This window comes from Salvelinus fontinalis, chromosome 32 (assembly GCF_029448725.1).
Source record: "Salvelinus fontinalis isolate EN_2023a chromosome 32, ASM2944872v1, whole genome shotgun sequence".
Taxonomy (NCBI): Eukaryota; Metazoa; Chordata; class Actinopteri; order Salmoniformes; family Salmonidae; genus Salvelinus; species Salvelinus fontinalis.
Genome location: NC_074696.1, coordinates 13,090,597 through 13,115,147, shown reverse-complemented (window position 1 = coordinate 13,115,147; position 24,551 = coordinate 13,090,597). Strand labels below are relative to the sequence as shown.

The 24,551-nt window shown below is 46.8% G+C and overlaps 1 protein-coding gene and 1 long non-coding RNA gene across 2 annotated transcripts in view; one reads left to right on the top strand and one right to left on the bottom strand.

The window, feature by feature from the left end:
* The window catches only part of LOC129830766 (E3 ubiquitin-protein ligase MYLIP-A-like), a 43,242-nt gene extending 27,828 nt beyond the window's left edge, over positions 1-15,414 (bottom strand). Inside the window, exons 1-2 of the mRNA XM_055893468.1 lie at positions 15,031-15,414; positions 11,217-11,407 (exon numbers count right to left, since the gene is read on the bottom strand). Coding sequence (XP_055749443.1) covers positions 11,217-11,407; positions 15,031-15,117 — 278 coding nt within the window. The 5' untranslated portion in view covers positions 15,118-15,414. The remainder of the gene's footprint in view (positions 1-11,216; positions 11,408-15,030) is intronic.
* On the top strand, positions 4,149-4,842 carry LOC129830767 (uncharacterized). Its single transcript, XR_008755636.1, has 3 exons — positions 4,149-4,205; positions 4,574-4,763; positions 4,814-4,842. It is a non-coding gene; the product is annotated as an uncharacterized LOC129830767 (long non-coding RNA).
* Positions 15,415-24,551: the final 9,137 nt, after the last annotated feature.

The window sequence follows — 24,551 nt, the reverse complement described above, 5'->3', positions numbered from 1 at the left end:
TGACGGGCGGAGGGAGACAGCAGTAGTCTGACTGGGTGACGGGCGGAGGGAGACAGCAGTAGTCTGACTGGGTGACGGGCGGAGGGAGACAGCAGTAGTCTGACTGGGTGACGGGCGGAGGGAGACAGCAGTAGTCTGACTGGGTGACGGGCGGAGGGAGACAGCAGTAGTCTGACTGGGTGACGGGCGGAGGGAGACAGCAGTAGTCTAACTGGGTGAATACCCCTCACCTTTTCCTTACCCTCATCTATCCCTTTCCTCTCCCCAACTCCACAGGCACACTGTCCAGTCTTAAAGACACACACAGTCCATCCTGAACCCCCCCCCCCCCCCCGAAAGCGCACCAGACTGTGTAGTCTGTCAGCCCTCCAAGTCAGGAGTAAGAGGAGAGAGAGCAGTAGTGTGTGTTTGGAGTCCAGACAGAAGTAGGGAGGCTGCTGGCCATGAGGGATAGACCTCTGTTTACTGAACAGTTACTGGCCAACCGTACACACACAGAGACACAGAGAGAGGAGAAGCTCAGGGGCTCTGCTCCCCACACACAGAGACACAGAGAGAGGAGAAGCTCAGGGGCTCTGCTCCCCACACACAGAGACACAGAGAGAGGAGCGGAGAAGCTCAGGGGCTCTGCTCACCACACACAGAGACACAGAGAGAGGAGAAGCTCAGGGGCTCTGCTCCCCACACACAGAGACACAGAGAGAGGAGAAGCTCAGGGGCTCTGCTCCCCACACACAGAGACACAGAGAGAGGAGCGGAGAAGCTCAGGGGCTCTGCTCCCCACACACAGAGACACAGAGAGAGGAGAAGCTCAGGGGCTCTGCTCCCCACACACAGAGACACAGAGAGAGGAGAAGCTCAGGGGCTCTGCTCCCCACACACAGAGACACAGAGAGAGGAGCGGAGAAGCTCAGGGGCTCTGCTCCCCACACACAGAGACACAGAGAGAGGAGAAGCTCAGGGGCTCTGCTCCCCACACACAGAGACACAGAGAGAGGAGAAGCTCAGGGGCTCTGCTCCCCACACACAGAGACACAGAGAGAGGAGAAGCTCAGGGGCTCTGCTCCCCACACACAGAGACACAGAGAGAGGAGAAGCTCAGGGGCTCTGCTCACCACACACAGAGACACAGAGAGAGGAGAAGCTCAGGGGCTCTGCTCCCCACACACAGAGACACAGAGAGAGGAGAAGCTCAGGGGCTCTGCTCCCCACACACAGAGACACAGAGAGAGGAGAAGCTCAGGGGCTCTGCTCCCCACACAGAGACACAGAGAGAGGAGCGGAGAAGCTCAGGGGCTCTGCTCCCCACACACAGAGACACAGAGAGAGGAGAGGAGAAGCTCAGGGGCTCTGCTCCCCACACACAGAGACACAGAGAGGAGAAGCTCAGGGGCTCTGCTCCCCACACACAGAGACACAGAGAGAGGAGAAGCTCAGGGGCTCTGCTCCCCACACACAGAGACACAGAGAGAGGAGAAGCTCAGGGGCTCTGCTCCCCACACAGAGACACAGAGAGAGGAGCGGAGAAGCTCAGGGGCTCTGCTCCCCACACACAGAGACACAGAGAGAGGAGAGGAGAAGCTCAGGGGCTCTGCTCCCCACACACAGAGACACAGAGAGGAGAAGCTCAGGGGCTCTGCTCCCCACACACAGAGACACAGAGAGAGGAGAAGCTCAGGGGCTCTGCTCCCCACACACAGAGACACAGAGAGAGGAGAAGCTCAGGGGCTCTGCTCCCCACACACAGAGACACAGAGAGAGGAGAAGCTCAGGGGCTCTGCTCCCCACACAGAGACACAGAGAGAGGAGCGGAGAAGCTCAGGGGCTCTGCTCCCCACACACAGAGACACAGAGAGAGGAGAGGAGAAGCTCAGGGGCTCTGCTCCCCACACACAGAGACACAGAGAGGAGAAGCTCAGGGGCTCTGCTCCCCACACACAGAGACACAGAGAGAGGAGAAGCTCAGGGGCTCTGCTCCCCACACACAGAGACACAGAGAGAGGAGAAGCTCAGGGGCTCTGCTCCCCACACACAGAGACACAGAGAGAGGAGAAGCTCAGGGGCTCTGCTCACCACACACAGAGACACAGAGAGAGGAGAAGCTCAGGGGCTCTGCTCCCCACACACAGAGACACAGAGAGAGGAGAAGCTCAGGGGCTCTGCTCACCACACACTTTTCTACTCTAACATTGAGTTATCTGATGCCTCTCCTGGCAGACAGACTGACTGGGGTTAGAATCAGCTTTTAATGATACAGGATCTCCCACAGCTGTGGAAAGATAGACATGATGATATTAATGTGAATACTGCATGCAAAGCTGTTTTTCTGCGACGGGCAGGCGGTAGAGAGGGAGGGTTAACACTGAGATCAGAGCGCCCTATAAATAACATCAAAAGAGAAGCCTAGTTGAGAATCTGTGTCCCAAACAGCACCCTATTCCCTTTATAGTGCACTGCCCATAGGTCGCTGGTCTAAAGAAGTGCACTATATAGGGAATAGGGTTCCATGAGGGATGCAGTCAGGACTTCTCAATAGAGGACCTAAAAGGGCTGGGGGAGGAGGAGGAGAAGAAAAAACAAAGCCAGGATCAAGGTCCTGTTATCTATCAGCCTGAAGTCAGCGTGTCAAAGGTCCTGTTATCTATCAGCCTGAAGTCAGCGTGTCAAAGGTCCTGTTATCTATCAGCCTGAAGTCAGCGTGTCAGAGGTCCTGTTATCTATCAGCCTGAAGTCAGCATGTCAGAGGTCGTGTCAGAGGTCCTGTTATCTATCAGCCTGAAGTCAGCGTGTCAAAGGTCCTGTTATCTATCAGCCTGAAGTCAGCGTGTCAAAGGTCCTGTTATCTATCAGCCTGAAGTCAGCGTGACAAAGGTCCTGTTATCTATCAGCCTGAAGTCAGCGTGTCAGAGGTCCTGTTATCTATCAGCCTGAAGTCAGCGTGTCAGAGGTCCTGTTATCTATCAGCCTGAAGTCAGCGTGTCAAAGGTCCTGTTATCTATCAGCCTGAAGTCAGCGTGTCAAAGGTCCTGTTATCTATCAGCCTGAAGTCAGCGTGTCAAAGGTCCTGTTATCTATCAGCCTGAAGTCAGCGTGTCAGAGGTCCTGTTATCTATCAGCCTGAAGTCAGCGTGTCAATCAATCAATCAAGTTTATTTTATACAGCCCTTCGTACATCAGCTAATATCTCGAAGTGCTGTTCAGAAACCCAGCCTAAAACCCCAAACAATGCAGGTGTAGAAGCACGGTGGCTAGGAAAAACTCCCTAGAAAGGCCAAAACCTAGGAAGAAACCTAGAGAGGAACCAGGCAAAAGGTCAAAGGTCCTGTTATCTATCAGCCTGAAGTCAGCGTGTCAAAGGTCCTGTTATCTATCAGCCTGAAGTCAGCGTGTCAAAGGTCCTGTTATCTATCAGCCTGAAGTCAGCGTGTCAGAGGTCCTGTTATCTATCAGCCTGAAGTCAGCGTGTCAAAGGTCCTGTTATCTATCAGCCTGAAGTCAGCGTGTAAAATGTCCTGTTATCTATCAGCCTGAAGTCAGCGTGTCAAAGGTCCTGTTATCTATCAGCCTGAAGTCAGCGTGTCAGAGGTCCTGTTATCTATCAGCCTGAAGTCAGCGTGTCAGAGGTCCTGTTATCTATCAGCCTGAAGTCAGCGTGTCAAAGGTCCTGTTATCTATCAGCCTGAAGTCAGCGTGTAAAATGTCCTGTTATCTATCAGCCTGAAGTCAGCGTGTCAAAGGTCCTGTTATCTATCAGCCTGAAGTCAGCGTGTCAAAGGTCCTGTCATCTATCAGCCTGAAGTTAGCGTGTCAAAGGTCCTGTTATCGATCAGCCTGAAGTCAGCGTGTCAAAGGTCCTGTTATCTATCAGCCTGAAGTCAGCGTGTCAGAGGTCCTGTTATCTATCAGCCTGAAGTCAGCGTGTCAAAGGTCCTGTTATCTATCAGCCTGAAGTCAGCGTGTCAAAGGTCCTGTTATCTATCAGCCTGAAGTCAGCGTGTCAGAGGTCCTGTTATCTATCAGCCTGAAGTCAGCGTGTCAGAGGTCGTGTCAGAGGTCCTGTTATCTATCAGCCTGAAGTCAGCGTGTCAGAGGTCCTGTTATCTATCAGCCTGAAGTCAGCATGTCAGAGGTCCTGTAATTTATCAGCCTGAAGTCAGCGTGTCAAAGGTCCTGTTATCTATCAGCCTGAAGTCAGCGTGTCAGAGGTCCTGTCATCTATCAGCGTGTCAAAGGTCCTGTTATTTATCAGCCTGAAGTCAGCGCGTCAAAGGTCCCGTTATTAATCAGCCTGAAGTCAGCGTGTCAAAGGTCCCATATCTATCAGCCTGAAGTCAGCGTGTCAAGGGTCATGTTACCTATCAGCCTGAAGTCAGCGTGTCAAGGGTCATGTTATCTATCAGCCTGAAGTCAGCGTGTCAAAGGTCCTGTTATCTATCAGCCTGAAGTCAGCGTGTCAAAGGTCCTGTTATCTATCGGCCTGAAGTCAGCGTGTCAAAGGTCCTGTCATCTATCAGCCTGAAGTTAGCGTGTCAAAGGTCCTGTTATCGATCAGCCTGAAGTCAGCGTGTCAAAGGTCCTGTTATCTATCAGCCTGAAGTCAGCGTGTCAGAGGTCCTGTTATCTATCAGCCTGAAGTCAGCGTGTCAAAGGTCCTGTTATCTATCAGCCTGAAGTCAGCGTGTCAAAGGTCCTGTTATCTATCAGCCTGAAGTCAGCGTGTCAGAGGTCCTGTTATCTATCAGCCTGAAGTCAGCGTGTCAGAGGTCGTGTCAGAGGTCCTGTTATCTATCAGCCTGAAGTCAGCGTGTCAGAGGTCCTGTTATCTATCAGCCTGAAGTCAGCATGTCAGAGGTCCTGTAATTTATCAGCCTGAAGTCAGCGTGTCAAAGGTCCTGTTATCTATCAGCCTGAAGTCAGCGTGTCAGAGGTCCTGTCATCTATCAGCGTGTCAAAGGTCCTGTTATTTATCAGCCTGAAGTCAGCGCGTCAAAGGTCCCGTTATTAATCAGCCTGAAGTCAGCGTGTCAAAGGTCCCATATCTATCAGCCTGAAGTCAGCGTGTCAAGGGTCATGTTATCGATCAGCCTGAAGTCAGCGTGTCAAGGGTCCTGTTACCTATCAGCCTGAAGTCAGCGTGTCAAAGGTCCCGTTATTAATCAGCCTGAAGTCAGCGTGTCAAAGGTCCCATATCTATCAGCCTGAAGTCAGCGTGTCAAGGGTCATGTTACCTATCAGCCTGAAGTCAGCGTGTCAAGGGTCCTGTTACCTATCAGCCTGGAGTCAGCGTGTCAGAGGTCCTGTTATTTATCAGCCTGAAGTCAGCGTGTCAAAGGGCCCGTTATCTATCAGCCTGAAGTCAGCGTGTCAAAGGGCCCGTTATCTATCAGCCTGAAGTCAGCGTGTCAAAGGTCCCGTTATCTATCAGCCTGAAGTCAGCGTGTCAAAGGTCCTGTTATCTATCAGCCTGAAGTCAGCGTGTCAAAGGTCCTGTTATCTATCAGCCTGAAGTCAGCGTGTCAAAGGTCCTGTTATCAATCAGCCTGAAGTCAGCGTGTCAAAGGTCCTGTTATCTATCAGCCTGAAGTCAGCGTGTCAAAGGTCCTGTTATCTATCAGCCTGAAGTCAGCGTGTCAAGGGTCCTATTACCTATCAGCCTGAAGTCAGCGTGTCAAAGGTCCTGTTATCTATCAGCCTGAAGTCGGCGTGTCATAGGTCATGTTATCGATCAGCCTGAAGTCAGCGTGTCAAGGGTCCTGTTACCTATCAGCCTGAAGTCAGCGTGTCAAAGGTCCTGTTATCTATCAGCCTGAAGTCAGCGTGTCAAGGGTCCTGTTACCTATCAGCCTGAAGTCAGCGTGTCAAAGGTCCCGTTATTAATCAGCCTGAAGTCAGCGTGTCAAAGGTCCCATATCTATCAGCCTGAAGTCAGCGTGTCAAGGGTCATGTTACCTATCAGCCTGAAGTCAGCGTGTCAAAGGTCCTGTTATCTATCGGCCTGAAGTCAGCGTGTCAAAGGTCCTGTTATCTATCAGCCTGAAGTCAGCGTGTCAAAGGTCCTGTTATCTATCAGCCTGAAGTCAGCGTGTCAAAAGTCCTGTTATCTATCAGCCTGAAGTCAGCGTGTCAAAGGTCCTGTTATCTATCAGCCTGAAGTCAGCGTGTCATAGGTCCTGTTATCTATCAGCCTGAAGTCAGCGTGTCATAGGTCCTGTTATCTATCAGCCTGAAGTCAGCGTGTCAAGGGTCCTGTTATCTATCAGCCTGAAGTCAGCGTGTCAGACGTCCTGTTATTTATCAGCCTGAAGTCAGCGTGTCAAAGGTCCCGTTATCTATCAGCCTGAAGTCAGCGTGTCAAAGGTCCCGTTATTAATCAGCCTGAAGCCTGCGTGTCAAAGGTCCTGTCATCTATCAGCGTGTCAAGGGTCCTGTTACCTATCAGCCTGAAGTCAGCGTGTCAAGGGTCCTGTTACCTATCAGCCTGGAGTCAGCGTGTCAGAGGTCCTGTTATCTATCAGCCTGAAGTCAGCGTGTCAAAGGTCCTGTTATCTATCAGCCTGAAGTCAGCGTGTCAAAGGTCCTGTTATCTATCAGCCTGAAGTCAGCGTGACAAAGGTCCTGTTATCTATCAGCCTGAAGTCAGCGTGTCAGAGGTCCTGTTATCTATCAGCCTGAAGTCAGCGTGTCAGAGGTCCTGTTATCTATCAGCCTGAAGTCAGCGTGTAAAATGTCCTGTTATCTATCAGCCTGAAGTCAGCGTGTCAAAGGTCCTGTTATATATCAGCCTGAAGTCAGCGTGTCAGAGGTCCTGTTATCTATCAGCCTGAAGTCAGCGTGTCAGAGGTCCTGTTATCTATCAGCCTGAAGTCAGCGTGTCAAAGGTCCTGTTATCTATCAGCCTGAAGTCAGCGTGTAAAATGTCCTGTTATCTATCAGCCTGAAGTCAGCGTGTCAAAGGTCCTGTTATCTATCAGCCTGAAGTCAGCGTGTCAAAGGTCCTGTCATCTATCAGCCTGAAGTTAGCGTGTCAAAGGTCCTGTTATCGATCAGCCTGAAGTCAGCGTGTCAAAGGTCCTGTTATCTATCAGCCTGAAGTCAGCGTGTCAGAGGTCCTGTTATCTATCAGCCTGAAGTCAGCGTGTCAAAGGTCCTGTTATCTATCAGCCTGAAGTCAGCGTGTCAAAGGTCCTGTTATCTATCAGCCTGAAGTCAGCGTGTCAGAGGTCCTGTTATCTATCAGCCTGAAGTCAGCGTGTTAGAGGTCGTGTCAGAGGTCCTGTTATCTATCAGCCTGAAGTCAGCGTGTCAGAGGTCCTGTTATCTATCAGCCTGAAGTCAGCATGTCAGAGGTCCTGTAATTTATCAGCCTGAAGTCAGCGTGTCAAAGGTCCTGTTATCTATCAGCCTGAAGTCAGCGTGTCAAGGGTCATGTTACCTATCAGCCTGAAGTCAGCGTGTCAAGGGTCATGTTACCTATCAGCCTGAAGTCAGCGTGTCAAAGGTCCTGTTATCTATCAGCCTGAAGTCAGCGCGTCAAAGGTCCCGTTATTAATCAGCCTGAAGTCAGCGTGTCAAAGGTCCCGTTATTAATCAGCCTGAAGTCAGCGTGTCAAAGGTCCCATATCTATCAGCCTGAAGTCAGCGTGTCAAGGGTCATGTTACCTATCAGCCTGAAGTCAGCGTGTCAAAGGTCCTGTTATCTATCAGCCTGAAGTCAGCGTGTCAAAGGTCCTGTTATCTATCGGCCTGAAGTCAGCGTGTCAAAGGTCCTGTTATCTATCAGCCTGAAGTCAGCGTGTCAAAGGTCCTGTTATCTATCAGCCTGAAGTCAGCGTGTCAAAGGTCCTGTTATCTATCAGCCTGAAGTCAGCGTGTCAAAGGTCCTGTTATCTATCAGCCTGAAGTCAGCGTGTCATAGGTCCTGTTATCTATCAGCCTGAAGTCAGCGTGTCATAGGTCCTGTTATCTATCAGCCTGAAGTCAGCATGTCAAAGGTCCTGTTATCTATCAGCCTGAAGTCAGCGTGTCAAAGGTCCTGTTATCTATCAGCCTGTAGTCATCGTGTCAAAGGTCCTGTTATCTATCAGCCTGAAGTCAGCGTGTCATAGGTCCTGTTATCTATCAGCCTGAAGTCAGCGTGTCATAGGTCCTGTTATCTATCAGCCTGAAGTCAGCGTGTCAAGGGTCCTGTTACCTATCAGCCTGAAGTCAGCGTGTCAAAGGTCCCTTTATCAATCAGCCTGAAGCCTGCGTGTCAAAGGTCCTGTCATCTATCAGCGTGTCAAAGGTCCTGTTATCTATCAGCCTGAAGTCAGCGTGTCAAGGGTCCTGTTATCTATCAGCCTGAAGTCGGCGTGTCATAGGTCATGTTATCGATCAGCCTGAAGTCAGCGTGTCAAGGGTCCTGTTACCTATCAGCCTGAAGTCAGCGTGTCAAAGGTCCTGTTACCTATCAGCCTGAAGTCAGCGTGTCAAAGGTCCCGTTATTAATCAGCCTGAAGTCAGCGTGTCAAAGGTCCCATATCTATCAGCCTGAAGTCAGCGTGTCAAGGGTCATGTTACCTATCAGCCTGAAGTCAGCGTGTCAAGGGTCCTGTTACCTATCAGCCTGGAGTCAGCGTGTCAGAGGTCCTGTTATTTATCAGCCTGAAGTCAGCGTGTCAAAGGGCCCGTTATCTATCAGCCTGAAGTCAGCGTGTCAAAGGTCCCGTTATCTATCAGCCTGAAGTCAGCGTGTCAAAGGTCCTGTTATCTATCAGCCTGAAGTCGGCGTGTCATAGGTCATGTTATCGATCAGCCTGAAGTCAGCGTGTCAAGGGTCCTGTTACCTATCAGCCTGAAGTCAGCGTGTCAAAGGTCCTGTTATCTATCAGCCTGAAGTCAGCGTGTCAAGGGTCCTGTTACCTATCAGCCTGAAGTCAGCGTGTCAAAGGTCCCGTTATTAATCAGCCTGAAGTCAGCGTGTCAAAGGTCCCATATCTATCAGCCTGAAGTCAGCGTGTCAAGGGTCATGTTACCTATCAGCCTGAAGTCAGCGTGTCAAAGGTCCTGTTATCTATCAGCCTGAAGTCAGCGTGTCAAAGGTCCTGTTATCTATCGGCCTGAAGTCAGCGTGTCAAAGGTCCTGTTATCTATCGGCCTGAAGTCAGCGTGTCAAAGGTCCTGTTATCTATCAGCCTGAAGTCAGCGTGTCAAAGGTCCTGTTATCTATCAGCCTGAAGTCAGCGTGTCAAAGGTCCTGTTATCTATCAGCCTGAAGTCAGCGTGTCAAAGGTCCTGTTATCTATCAGCCTGAAGTCAGCGTGTCAAAGGTCCTGTTATCTATCGGCCTGAAGTCAGCGTGTCAAAGGTCCTGTTATCTATCGGCCTGAAGTCAGCGTGTCAAAGGTCCTGTTATCTATCAGCCTGAAGTCAGCGTGTCAAAGGTCCTGTTATCTATCAGCCTGAAGTCAGCGTGTCAAAGGTCCTGTTATCTATCAGCCTGAAGTCAGCGTGTCAAAGGTCCTGTTATCTATCAGCCTGAAGTCAGCGTGTCAAAAGTCCTGTTATCTATCAGCCTGAAGTCAGCGTGTCAAAGGTCCTGTTATCTATCAGCCTGAAGTCAGCGTGTCATAGGTCCTGTTATCTATCAGCCTGAAGTCAGCGTGTCATAGGTCCTGTTATCTATCAGCCTGAAGTCAGCGTGTCAAGGGTCCTGTTATCTATCAGCCTGAAGTCAGCGTGTCAGACGTCCTGTTATTTATCAGCCTGAAGTCAGCGTGTCAAAGGTCCCGTTATCTATAACCCCAAAGTCAGCGTGTCAAAGGTCCCGTTATTAATCAGCCTGAAGCCTGCGTGTCACAGGTCCTGTCATCTATCAGCGTGTCAAAGGTCCTGTTATCTATCAGCCTGAAGTCAGCGTGTCAAGGGTCCTGTTACCTATCAGCCTGGAGTCAGCGTGTCAGAGGTCCTGTTATTTATCAGCCTGAAGTCAGCGTGTCAAAGGGCCCGTTATCTATCAGCCTGAAGTCAGCGTGTCAAAGGTCCCGTTATCTATCAGCCTGAAGTCAGCGTGTCAAAGGTCCTGTTATCAATCAGCCTGAAGTCTTCGTGTCAAAGGTCCTGTTATCTATCAGCCTGAAGTCAGCATGTCAAGGGTCCTGTTACCTATCAGCCTGAAGTCAGCGTGTCAAAGGTCCTGTTATCTATCAGCCTGAAGTCGGCGTGTCATAGGTCATGTTATCGATCAGCCTGAAGTCAGCGTGTCAAGGGTCCTGTTATCTATCAGCCTGAAGTCAGCGTGTCAAAGGTCCTGTTATCTATCAGCCTGAAGTCAGCGTGTCAGGCCATTCACTAGAGAAGTTTCAACATGCTTTTTTTGGAAAACAGGATCATTTCTTCTCTATTTTGTTTGTGGAAAAGATGAACGATTTCAAAAATGAGGCTGACAAAATACAGAGCTAAGAGCATATTAAATGAGATAAAATAACTATAAAAAGACCAGTGTGAAAGGCTGTTAACTCATGCATATTTTCTGAGTATGTAGTAAAAGCATTTTAGCATTTAAATAAATTCGCAACGGTGAGATGTGCCTTTGAGACTTTGTCAAAAGCCAAAAGAAACTAAAAAAACAAATGCACAAGAACGCTTCTCCTTAAATGAGAAAGTCAACAAAAGAAAAGAAACCAACAGCAAAAAGCAACAACAAATGTTGAAGTGAGCCCACTTCTCCTTCATTCACTTGAATGAGAGCCAGCAGGGAAGGTCTGGGGAGGGCTGTATAGCTCAGCAGGCAGGACCAGGCAGGCATAGGGACCCTGTGGCATCAGCAACAGGGCCTTTAAAGAGTTCACATTTCCTGGCGGCCTCCCGCCCTGCTCCGCTTGGCTCCACAATGACCTGTAGTAACCCTGTGTGCTGCGGGGTTACTGTAGTTCGCTCCACTGTAGAGCCTAAGCAGGAAGTCACAACTAACTTCACAGGATACAGTAGCTACAGTACAGTGCTGAATGATCTGGTTGTTTACCGTCTCCTCCTACAGCACATGACTGGAGTCAGAGGGAATCTGAACAGTTAAGGGTTGAGTTAGAGATTTTGTAATATGAATATTTAATGAGTAACATGACCTAGATTTACTTTGCTTTCTTTTCCAATCATAACAAGACGACGTAAGGACCATAAAGAATGACTCTTGTAATAAGATGGTAAGTGTGTGTGTGAGAGATACAGAATATCCATACCTCGTCTGTTCCTGGAGTATGAGATGTGGTTCCACAAAGAACTTGACTCGAAGCCGGAGTCGGCAGGGAGTCAGATTGTCCATCTGCTGACAGATTCTGTTCCTGAGGTTGAGCCACAGGTTCTCTCCTTTACTGCCCGAGAACTGCAGGCCAAAGTAGTCCACCTCTATGATTCCCAACTTCCTACACACCTTTAGAATAGAAGAATTCAGTGTATTAGGTTAAACAGAGCAATCAGGGGGAAACCAGTCAACAGAATAGTCATTCTATCAAAGTAAAACCTCAGTTGATTTGGTTTGTTAAGGCCTAAAAAAAAGTTTAGCGCATTTTCGATAAAACACGAGATTGAGATCACCATGTTTTTGCCATTGACTCTGTGGCTCGTACACATCAATATGCAGGCCGTAAAGCCAGTGGGAGCGTTGATGGAAAATACATTGGGATCTTTTTCATCTGGTAATACAACTCACCTCGAGTGCTTCCCACGCGTCTCTCAACAGCGACAAGAAAGAAACAGAGTTACATAACGTCAAGGACAGCCTACTTCCAGACGGGACGGAGTTACATAACGTCAAGGACAGCCTACTTCCAGACGGGACGGAGTTACATAACATCAAGGACAGCCTACTACCAGACGGGACGGAGTTACATAACGTCAAGGACAGCCTACTACCAGACGGAACGGAGTTACATAACGTCAAGGACAGCCTACTACCAGACGGGACGGAGTTACATAACGTCAAGGACAGCCTACTACCAGACAGGACGGAGTTACATAACGTCAAGGACAGCCTACTACCAGACAGGACGGAGTTACATAACGTCAAGGACAGCCTACTTCCAGACGGGACGGAGTTACATAACGTCAAGGACAGCCTACTTCCAGACCTGACGGAGTTACATAACGTCAAGGACAGCCTACTACCAGACGGAACGGAGTTACATAACGTCAAGGACAGCCTACTACCAGACAGGACGGAGTTACATAACGTCAAGGACAGCCTACTACCAGACAGGACGGAGTTACATAACGTCAAGGACAGCCTACTTCCAGACGGAACGGAGTTACATAACGTCAAGGACAGCCTACTACCAGACAGGACGGAGTTACATAACGTCAAGGACAGCCTACTACCAGACAGGACGGAGTTACATAACGTCAAGGACAGCCTACTTCCAGACAGGACGGAGTTACATAACGTCAAGGACAGCCTACTTCCAGACGGAACGGAGTTACATAACGTCAAGGACAGCCTACTACCAGACAGGACGGAGTTACATAACGTCAAGGACAGCCTACTTCCAGACGGAACGGAGTTACATAACGTCAAGGACAGCCTACTACCAGACAGGACGGAGTTACATAACGTCAAGGACAGCCTACTTCCAGACGGGACGGAGTTACATAACGTCAAGGACAGCCTACTACCAGACGGGACGGAGTTACATAACGTCAAGGACAGCCTACTACCAGACGGGACGGAGTTACATAACGTCAAGGACAGCCTACTTCCAGACGGAACGGAGTTACATAACGTCAAGGACAGCCTACTACCAGACGGAACGGAGTTACATAACGTCAAGGACAGCCTACTACCAGACGGAACGGAGTTACATAACGTCAAGGACAGCCTACTTCCAGACAGGACGGAGTTACATAACGTCAAGGACAGCCTACTACCAGACAGGACGGAGTTACATAACATCAAGGACAGCCTACTTCCAGACGGGACGGAGTTACATAACGTCAAGGACAGCCTACTACCAGACAGGACGGAGTTACATAACGTCAAGGACAGCCTACTTCCAGACAGGACGGAGTTACATAACGTCAAGGACAGCCTACTACCAGACGGGACGGAGTTACATAACATCAAGGACAGCCTACTACCAGACAGGACGGAGTTACATAACGTCAAGGACAGCCTACTACCAGACAGGACGGAGTTACATTACGTCAAGGACAGCCTACTACCAGACAGGACGGAGTTACATAACGTCAGGGACAGCCTACTACCAGACGGAACGGAGTTACATAACGTCAAGGACAGCCTACTACCAGACAGGACGGAGTTACATAACGTCAAGGACAGCCTACTACCAGACGGGACGGAGTTACATAACGTCAAGGACAGCCTACTACCAGACAGGACGGAGTTACATAACGTCAGGGACAGCCTACTACCAGACGGAACGGAGTTACATAACGTCAAGGACAGCCTACTACCAGACGGAACAGAGTTACATAACGTCAAGGACAGCCTACTACCAGACGGAACGGAGTTACATTACGTCAAGGACAGCCTACTACCAGACAGGACGGAGAATGAGGACTAGTATGTATGATTTAGAATGCATAGAACTCATTAGAAAACAACTCCATTAAAGCATCCGATAAATTCACATTGGTTCCTTTTATTTCCTGGTTTGAGGACTAACTTTACATCCTTTTTTTCACCTTTATTTAAGCAGGTAGGCCAGTTCTCATTTACAACTGCGACCTGGCCAAGATAAAGCAAAGCAGTGCGACAAAAACACAGAGTTACACATAAACAAACGTACAGTCCATAACACAATAGAAACATGAATCTATGTACAGTCTTTGGCACCAGCAGTTCTGTGCACGCGTGATTGTAATTTATGTGAAAATGTATCACTAGCCACTTTAAACAATGCCACTTAAAATAATGTTTACATACCCTACATTACTCATATCATATGTATATGTATATACTGTACTCTATATAATCTACTGCATCTTGCCATCTTTATGTAATACATGTATCACTAGCCACTTTAAACTATGCCACTTTACGTTTATATACCCTACATTACTCATCTCATATGTATATACTGTACTCTATACCATCTACTGCATCTTGCCTATGCCGTTCTGTACCATCACTCATTCATATATCTTTATGTACATATTCTTTATCCCTTTACACTTGTGTGTATAAGGTAGTAGTTGTGGAATTGTTAGGTTAGATTACTCGTTGGTTATTACTGCATTGTCAGAACTAGAAGCACAAGCATTTCGCATTAACATCTGCTAACCATGTGTATGTGACAAATACAATTTGATTTGATTTATTAACTCTTTCAAAACGGATTTCGCAGCAATTTGGAACTATTGTATATTCGATGTTGATCTAGTCAACAATGGGAACCCTCATTCAAGCTTCCCAATAACATTGCCAATTTGCCAAGCATGCACCGGGGAACCAAATGAACTGAAGTAACCTTGGCTTGACAAAGCCTTTCATCGCGAATATACTACCAGGAAACAACTCCCTCAGAAAGAACCTTAATAGTAAGTTACCTATTTAGGAAATCACCAACTTAATGAGTTTGATTGTGTCATCAGGAAAAAACATTTTTTGGGGGGGCTATTTCACGGAAAATATAGCCAACTTATTTTCGACCAAAGCAACATTGTTGCACGATAGAGGAAGCTCATTTGTATTGCTGTGTCATTTTATTTTGTTTTTTAACAATAATACTTATTTGTAATGCTGTGTGTGACAATGTAGAGTAGTCTATCCTGTGACAGACAATGCAATTTCGAGATAACTGACATCGGCAGAAAATCTAGCAAAAACACATTGAACTTCGCCTTTACATTAACATTTGGATTCATCACCTCGGCAAACCAACACACGCGCTCATGCTGCCAAGTGTTGCGTTTCAATCTCAACATTTCACTGTAAATTACACTTGCGGGACAATATAACCTGGAATTTGACACAAATGGGTTTGTAAAGTATTAACAACCTGAAAGGGGGGGAATTTAATTAGTATCGACTATCCATACCTTATTCAGACAGTCTTCACCATTCGCCTTCGTATCAACTTCCACTTCCATAACCACCGAATCCGGACGGGTAACATGGCAAAGCATTTTGGCAATCTATTACTTTAGCTTTGGTCTATACCTCTCTTTAGAAAATGTAAAATAAACAACCTCGGTATCCCTCCTTTTGAGACCCTACATCAAGCTTTCGTTCACTTTCTAAGCCCTCTCACTTTGTGTGACAAACACTACCTTCCAGCTGTAGGATATCAATTGCTATGCCAAAGCACTGTTTACTCGGAAGCAGCCAATGACAGAGCATTTAGCATATTCTCAGCCACAAACCTGCCAACCGGGAGCCCCCGTCATGTCAGAACGAGACCGTGGCTTTACAACGCATGACGAGGACAGCCAAGGCGCCCCCTTCTGAGTACGCAGCTAATTTCACCTTCCATAAATATACGGAACCTTCACCTGCTTAGGAAGCGTTGACTATCCATGGAAATATCTGAGTAGAGTTGCTCTGAGTAAGTTGAGAGCTGCATATGAATTAATAATGCATTGAAATACTGATAGAATATAGCAACAGTGGAGAACTATGTGGCCCCAACCATTTATTTCTGTGCTTGCTTTCAAAAGCATCTGAATTGTTAATGCTAAAAGCTCCCATTGTTTTTGCCCAAATACGCTTCCTTGCCCCTTGAGCAAAGTCTATTCCTGTAAGTTGTCCTACGGCTAGTTAGGCATACCTGTCTCTGTGTTGTTGACGTTCAGCAGCCTACTGTATAGCCTGTGTCAGACAACATGTGTTTCACACACAGCAGTTGTTTTTCATCTTCACCTTTCTGCAACGGCTCTTAGTTACTTCTTGTGTGAGCTTCACTAGTTATATGTGATTTAAAAGGTGACTGTTTCTTCTTCGTGTGTTTATAAATCTCCTATCATGACAGACAGGCACAATAGGATGGAAACGTATCAACCTGTTATTGTATGGTTATAATGAACTGCCCTCGTTCCCACAGAGAAACACGCATCCTATACCACAAGCCCCATGTTCACACATTGATGTGCTTGACACCAGTAAAAATGCAGCTGTATATTGGTGTGCATGTGTGTGGATGATTGTAGGGGCAGACTGTCAACGACCAACATCCATACTGACATAAAAATACAATTGAAGTCTGTCAAAGCTGCATGGTAGTCGGATGCAAATTAAGTACTTAAAATGTCCTGCTTTTCTTTTTCCATTTGAATTTTTCACAGAGAGGGACATTTGAAAGGGACATTGGCCTCAAAATGTCATCCACCAAGTATTGCTTTGAAAAGAACTGTCTGGGACAATAACTGTATAAATTGGTCTGTGACCCTGATGTTCTACTGACTTTAAGATTGGATAGCAGGAGAGATGTAATGTAATGTGATGTGACTGAGTGACTGAGTGACTGAGTGAGAGGCATCACAGCTTCCTGAACTGTGTTGTCAGTACATTAGTGTGGTGTTCAACTCAGCCAGCTGTTTGACCTTGTGCACCCTTCCAAAGGACATCAGGGAGCTGGGCTGCCTGCCCATGGAGTCTACCGGTCAGAAACTATGTGTCCTGATGCAGCCTGCCTGCCCATGGAGTCTACCGGTCAGAACCGATGTGTCCTGATGCAGCCTGCCTGCCCATCGAGTCTACCGGTCAGAAACTATGTGTCCTGATGCAGCCTGCCTGCCCACCGAGTCTACCGGTCAGAAACTATGAGTCCTGATGCAGCCTGCCTGCCCATCGAGTCTACCGGTCAGAAACTATGAGTCCTGATGCAGCTAGTCTGGTGTTGAAACTATCAGTGTTCTGATGCAGCTAGTCTGGTGTTGAAACTATCAGTGTTCTGATGCAGCTAGTCTAGTGTTGAAACTATCAGTGTTCTGATGCAGCTAGTCTAGTGTTGAAACTACCAGTGTTCTGATGCAGCTAGTCTACTGTTGAAACTACCAGTGTTCTGATGCAGCTAGTCTAGTGTTGAAACTATCAGTGTTCTGATGCAGCTAGTCTGGTGTTGAAACTATCAGTGTTCTGATGCAGCTAGTCTGGTGTTGAAACTATCAGTGTTCTGATGCAGCTAGTCTGGTGTTGAAAGTATCAGTGTTCTGATGCAGCTAGTCTGGTGTTGAAACTATCAGTGTTCTGATGCAGCTACTCTGGTGTTGAAACTACCAGTGTTCTGATGCAGCTAGTCTAGTGTTGAAACTATCAGTGTTCTGATGCAGCTAGTCTGGTGTTGAAACTATCAGTGTTCTGATGCAGCTAGTCTGGTGTTGAAACTATCAGTGTTCTGATGCAGCTAGTCTGGTGTTGAAACTACCAGTGTTCTGATGCAGCTAGTCTAGTGTTGAAACTATCAGTGTTCTGATGCAGCTAGTCTGGTGTTGAAACTATCAGTGTTCTGATGCAGCTAGTCTGGTGTTGAAACTATCAGTGTTCTGATGCAGCTAGTCTGGTGTTGAAACTATCAGTGTTCTGATGCCGCTAGTCTGGTGTTGAAACTATCAGTGTTCTGATGCCGCTAGTCTGGTGTTGAAACTATCAGTGTTCTGATGCAGCTAGTCTAGTGTTGAAACTACCAGTGTTCTGATGCAGCTAGTCTGGTGTTGAAACTATCAGTGTTCTGATGCAGCTAGTCTAGTGTTGAAACTATCAGTGTTCTGATGCAGCTAGTCTGGTGTTGAAACTACCAGTGTTCTGATGCAGCTAGTCTAGTGTTGAAACTATCAGTGTTCTGATGCAGCTAGTCTGGTGTTGAAACTATCAGTGTTCTGATGCAGCTTGTCTGGTGTTGAAACTACCAGTGTTCTGATGCAGCTAGTCTAGTGTTGAAACTACCAGTGTTCTGATGCAGCTAGTCTGGTGTTGAAACTATCAGTGTTCTGATGCAGCTAGTCTGGTGTTGAAACTACCAGTGTTCTGATGCAGCTAGTCTAGTGTTGAAACTATCAGTGTTCTGATGCAGCTAGTCTGGTGTTGAAACTATCAGTGTTCTGATGCAGCTAGTCTAGTGTTGAAACTACCAGTGTTCTGATGCAGCTAGTCTAGTGTTGAAACTATCAGTGTTCTGATGCAGCTAGTCTGGTGTTGAAACTATCAGTGTTCTGATGCAGCTAGTCTAGTGTTGAAACTATCAGTGTTCTGATGCAGCTAGTCTGGTGTTGAAACTACCAGTGTTCTGATGCAGCTAGTCTAGTGTTGAAACTATCAGTGTTCTGATGCAGCTAGTCTGGTGTTGAAACTATCAGTGTTCTGATGCCGCTAGTCTGGTGTTGAAACTATCAGTGTTCTGATGCCGCTAGTCTGGTGTTGAAACTATCAGTGTTCTGATGCAGCTAGTCTAGTGTTGAAACTACCAGTGTTCTGATGCAGCTAGTCTGGTGTTGAAACTATCAGTGTTCTGATGCAGCTAGTCTAGTGTTGAAACTATCAGTGTTCTGATGCAGATAGTCTGGTGTTGAAACTATCAGTGTTCTGATGCAGCTAGTCTAGTGTTGAAACTATCAGTGTTTTGATGCCGCTAGTCTGGTGTTGAAACTATCAGTGTTCTGATGCAGCTAGTCTAGTGTTGAAACTACCAGTGTTCTGATGCAGCTAGTCTGGTGTTGAAACTATCAGTGTTCTGATGCCGCTAGTCTGGTGTTGAAACTATCAGTGTTCTGATGCAGCTAGTCTGGTGTTGAAACTATCAGTGTTCTGATGCAGCTAGTCTAGTGTTGAAACTATCAGTGTTCTGATGCCGCTAGTCTGGTGTTGAAACTATCAGTGTTCTGATGCCGCTAGTCTGGTGTTGAAACTATCAGTGTTCTGATGCAGCTAGTCTGGTGTTGAAACTATCAGTGTTCTGATGCAGCTAGTCTGGTGTTGAAACTATCAGTGTTCTGATGCAGCTAGTCTGGTATTGAAACTATCAGTGTTCTGATGTGTGTGTGGTGTGCCTGTATGCGTATCTGAATGAGTCCCAAATGGCACCCTATTCCACATGTCGGCCACTACTTTTGACATGAGCCCTATCCGCCCTGGTCAAAAGTAGTGCACTACAAAGGGAAAAAGTGTCCCAAATGGCACCATTATTCCCTTTGTAGTGCACTACTTTTGACCATACAGATGAGTGGCTATTCAACACCACCACATGATAGAAGAGAGGAGATTTGATTTGGAAGTGATCTGCAGATCAGTCTCCCAGGGACTAGTCCCTGTCCACAGACAGACCCTCACACTAAGACACCACCGGAGGAACACACACGCATACAGGCACGCACACGCACACACACACACACACACACACACACACACACACACACACACACACACACACACACACACACACACACACACACACACACACACACACACACACACACACACACACACACACACACACACACACACTTTTGCTGAAACCTCAACACAGTTTACTCTCCTGTTCTCCCATGACCAGGATGTTTGCCAGTGAGACATATTGTGATGTCATCACTGTAGAATTAGTACTACGTTTACCGTGACTGCAGTCTGGCCTTCCAATGATGTGTTCAGATTACCCTGAGGTAACCCTAACCCTGAGGTAACCCTAACCCTGAGGTAACCCTAACCCTGAGGTAACCCTAACCCTGAGGTAACCCTAACCCTGAGGTAACCCTAACCCTGAGGTAACCCTAACCCTGAGGTAACCCTAACCCTGAGGCATTGGAGTTGATATACACTACTCACATTGTTTACATTTCCTTTTTGCTGCTTTAACTCTCAGGAGGAGGTCTCTGTGCACCTGGATGCAACATCAACTCTCAGGAGGAGGTCTCTGTGCACCTGGATGCAACATCAACTCTCAGGAGGAGGTCTCTGTGCACCTGGATGCAACATCAACTCTCAGGAGGAGGTCTCTGTGCACCTGGATGCAACATCAACTCTCAGGAGGTCTCTGTGCACCTGGATGCAACATCAACTCTCAGGAGGAGGTCTCTGTGCACCTGGATGCAACATCAACTCTCAGGAGGATGTCTCTGTGGACCCGGATGCAACATCAACTCTCAGGAGGTCTCTGTGCACCTGGATGCAACATCAACTCTCAGGAGGAGGTCTCTGTGCACCTGGATGCAACATCAACTCTCAGGAGGAGGTCTCTGTGCACCTGGATGCAACATCAACTCTAAGGAGGTCTCTGTGCACCTGGATGCAACATCAACTCTCAGGAGGAGGTCTCTGTGCACCTGGATGCAACATCAACTCTAAGGAGGTCTCTGTGCACCTGGATGCAACATCAACTCTCAGGAGGTCTCTGTGCACCTGGATGCAACATCAACTCTCAGGAGGAGGTCTCTGTGCACCTGGATGCAACATCAACTCTCAGGAGGAGGTCTCTGTGCACCTGGATGCAACATCAACTCTCAGGAGGAGGTCTCTGTGCACCTGGATGCAACATCAACTCTCAGGAGGAGGTCTCTGTGCACCTGGATGCAACATCAACTCTAAGGAGGTCTCTGTGCACCTGGATGCAACATCAACTCTCAGGAGGTCTCTGTGCACCTGGATGCAACATCAACTCTCAGGAGGAGGTCTCTGTGCACCTGGATGCAACATCAACTCTCAGGAGGAGGTCTCTGTGCACCTGGATGCAACATCAACTCTCAGGAGGAGGTCTCTGTGGACCTGGATGCAACATCAACTCTCAGGAGGAGGTCTCTGTGGACCTGGATGCAACATCAACTCTCATGAGGAGGTCTCTGTGCACCTGGCTGCAGGAGGAGGTCTCTGTGCACCTGGCTGCAACATCAGTGTAAAACAAGATAGGCTCTGATTGTGATCAGGTATTTATACCAGTGATGCAGAAGCTGCAGGCATAGAGCAATACATCAAAGGTAAACTAGCTAGTATTAACCGGTACGCCATAGAGACAGCCTCTCAATACATCAAAGATAATCTAGCTAGTATTAACCGGCACGCCATAGAGACAGCCTCTCAATACATCAAAGATAAACTAGCTAGTATTAACCGGCACGCCATAGAGACAGCCTCTCAATACATCAAAGATAATCTAGCTAGTATTAATCGGTACGCCATAGACACTCAATATATCAAAGGTAAACTAGCTAGTATTAACCGGTACGCCATAGAGACAGCCTCTCAATACATCAAAGATAAACTAGCTAGTATTAACCGGTACACCATAGAGACAGCCTCTCAATACATCAAAGATAATCTAGCTAGTATTAACCGGTACGCCATAGAGACAGCCTCTCAATACATCTACAGTATGTGACCTTCCATTAAAGCAGAGCAATGAGAAAACCATGGCTTTTGATCATCTCTTCCAATGTATTTTTAAGATCTCTTCTAAGTTGAGTTGTTCAGAATGTCCAATATCTTTGGTGCAGGGCTGTAGGAGGAATACTTTTATTCTGCCATGTGGGAGCGTGTGAATCGGCCCTGTTGTATTTCACTGTAAGCAGGGGGGACAGTAAATGATTCCAGCAATGCCACTGTAACTCCCCAGGGTGTGTGTGTGTGTGTGTGTGTGTGTGTGTGTGTGTGTGTGTGTGTGTGTGTGTGTGTGTGTGTGTGTGTGTGTGTGTGTGTGTGTGTGTGTGTGTGTGTGTGTGTGTGTGTGTGTGTGTGTGTGTGCGGATTGCAGCTGGCAAGCATACAGGCTAAATGTGCTCAGAATCCAATCACTCAGAGATGTAATGACATTAAGGAAACTCATCATGAAAACAACATGAGACCCATCTGTGTCAGTGGAGGCTGGTGGGAGGAGCTACAGGAGGACGGGCTCATTGTAATGGCTGGAATGGAATACCTCTGATACACAGAGAAGCACAAAGAAGCCCCGTCTGATATCCATAGCTGCGGGAAGTAGGGCTGCTGAGGGTGTTGCAGCACCCCCTGGAAAATCGGAATACATATCATTTTTTAAAATCATATTTTTGGAAAAAAAAGTTTTTATAAAAGTAGCGCACTGGGCCTTTAATAGTCCTGCATAAGTCGACCCCCCCCCCCAAACTACTTCACGCGGCTATGCTGATATGTACCCTCATCAATCAGGTACTGTATATCAAAAGATGCATGTGCTTTCAGTACAGCTGCACACTTACATGTTATCAGACGGCTCTCTAGATTCAGCAGTACCGAAACTGACCCATATAACACTGTACCTGCTGTGGTGTTTCATATTCATAGGGAAATGGAAATGATTTACAGTATAATCAATAACACCAATTAGGATTCACATTGAATCAAATGTTAAAAAATTGAGATTCTTGAACACTAGACAAAAGCCTTATTTGTATGTGTATTTATTATGGATCCCCATTAGTTCCTGCCAGGGCAGCAGCTACTCTTCCTGAGGTCCAGCAACATTTAGGCAGTTATATACAATTAAAAATATTACATGACATTACATTTCATAACACTTTACCCAATACATTTAGTGTGTTCCCTCAGGCCACTACTCCACTATCACATATTTACAATACAACATCCATGTGTACGTGTGTGTAGAGTGCCTGTCTTATCATGTGTATGTGTGTCTGTGTCTGTGTGTGTGTGTCTCTTCACAGTACCCGCTGTTCCATAAAGTGTATGTAGTACTGTGCGACTCCCATAGTCTGTTCTGGACTTGGGGATTGTGTAGAGATTACGTTAGTGTGGGGTATACATGGGTGTCCGAGCTGTGTGCCAGTAGTTTTAACAGACAGCTCAGTGCATTCAGCATGTCAACACTTCTTTAAAAAAACAAGTAGTGATGAAGTCAATCAAATCAAATCAAATGTATTTATATAGCCCTTCGTACATCAGCTGATATCTCAAAGTGCTGTACAGAAACCCAGCCTAAAACCCCAAACAGCAAGCAATGCAGGTGTAGAAGCAATCTCCTCCTCTTTGAGTCATGAGAGATTGACATGCGTATTATTAATGTTAGGTCTATATGTACATTTAAGGGAAAGTTGTACTGCCCTGGGCCAGTTGTCATTTTCCGAGGTCCCTCTTTGTGACACCTGACCACACGACCGAACAGTAGTCCAGGTGTGACAAAACTAGGGCCTGTACGACCTGCCTCGTTGATAGTGTTGTTAAGAAGGCAGAGCAGCCTTCTCTCCATCTTAGCTACTGTTGTATTAACATGTTTTGACCATGACAGTTTACATTCCAGGGTTACTCCAAGTAGTTTAGTCACCATAACTTGCTCAATTTCCACATGATTTATTACAACATTTAGTTGAGGGTTAGGATTTAGTGAAGGATTTGTCCCAAATGCAATGCTTTTAGTTTAAGAAATACTTAAGACTAAATTATTCCTTGCCACCCATTCTGAAACTAACTACAGCTCTTTGTTAAGTGTTGCAGTCATTTCACTCGCTGTAGTAGCTGACATGTATAGTGTTGAGTCATCCGCATGCATAGACACACTGGCTTTACTCAAGGCCAGTGGCATGACATTAGTAAAGATAGATAAAAGTAAGGGGCCTAGACAGCTGCCCTGGGAAATTCCTGATTCTACCTGGATTATGTTGGAGAGGCTTCCATTAAAGAAAACCCTCTGTGTGCTGTTAGACAAGTAAGTCTTTATCGACAATATAGCAGGGCGTGTCTAGCCATAACACGTACATTTCTCCATCAGCAGACTATGATCGATAATGTAAAAAGTCTAACAAAACAGCTGCCACAATCTTTTTATGTAAGTGCCGTGCTTGTTGAATGTCCTTCCCTATAAGCGTGCTGAAAGTCTGTTGTAAATTTGTTTACAGTAAAATAGCATTGTAACAGGCTGATTGGTCAGCTATTTGAGCCAGGAAAAGGGAGTTTTACTATGCAGAATTACTTTTGCTTCCCTCCAGGCCTGAGGGCACACACTTTCTAGTAGGCTTAGATTGAAGATATGGCAAATAGGAGTGGCAATATTGTCTGCTATTATCCTCAGTAACTTTCCATCCAAGTTGTCAGACCCCGGTGGCTTGTCATTGTTGATAGACAACAAAAAAAAATCACTTCTTCCACACTGACTTTAGAGAATAAAAAATGACAATGCTTGTCTTTCATAATTTGATCAGATATACTTGGATGTGTAGTGTCAGTGTTTGTTGCTGGCATGTCATGCCTAAATTTGCCATACTCGCCAATTAAAACATCATTAAAGTGATTGGCAATATCAGTGGGTTTTCTAATGGATGAGCCATCTGATTCAATAAATGCTGGAGCAGAGTTTGCCTTTTTGCCCAAAATTTCATTTAAGGTGCTCCAAAGCTTTTTACATTTACATTTAAGTCATTTAGCAGACGCTCTTATCCAGAGCGACTTACAAATTGGAAAGTTCATACATATTCATCCTGGTCCCCCCGTGGGAATTGAACCCTCAACCCTGGCGTTGCAAGCGCCATGCTCTACCAACTGAGCCACACGGGACCACTGCCCATGTGGCTTTTTACTATCATTGTTTATGTCCTTTATATGTGTTTCATAGTATTTCAGTTGAAAAGACACTGTAAAGACATGCTGGTTCACCTTGCTTACTTTTGGGGGGGAG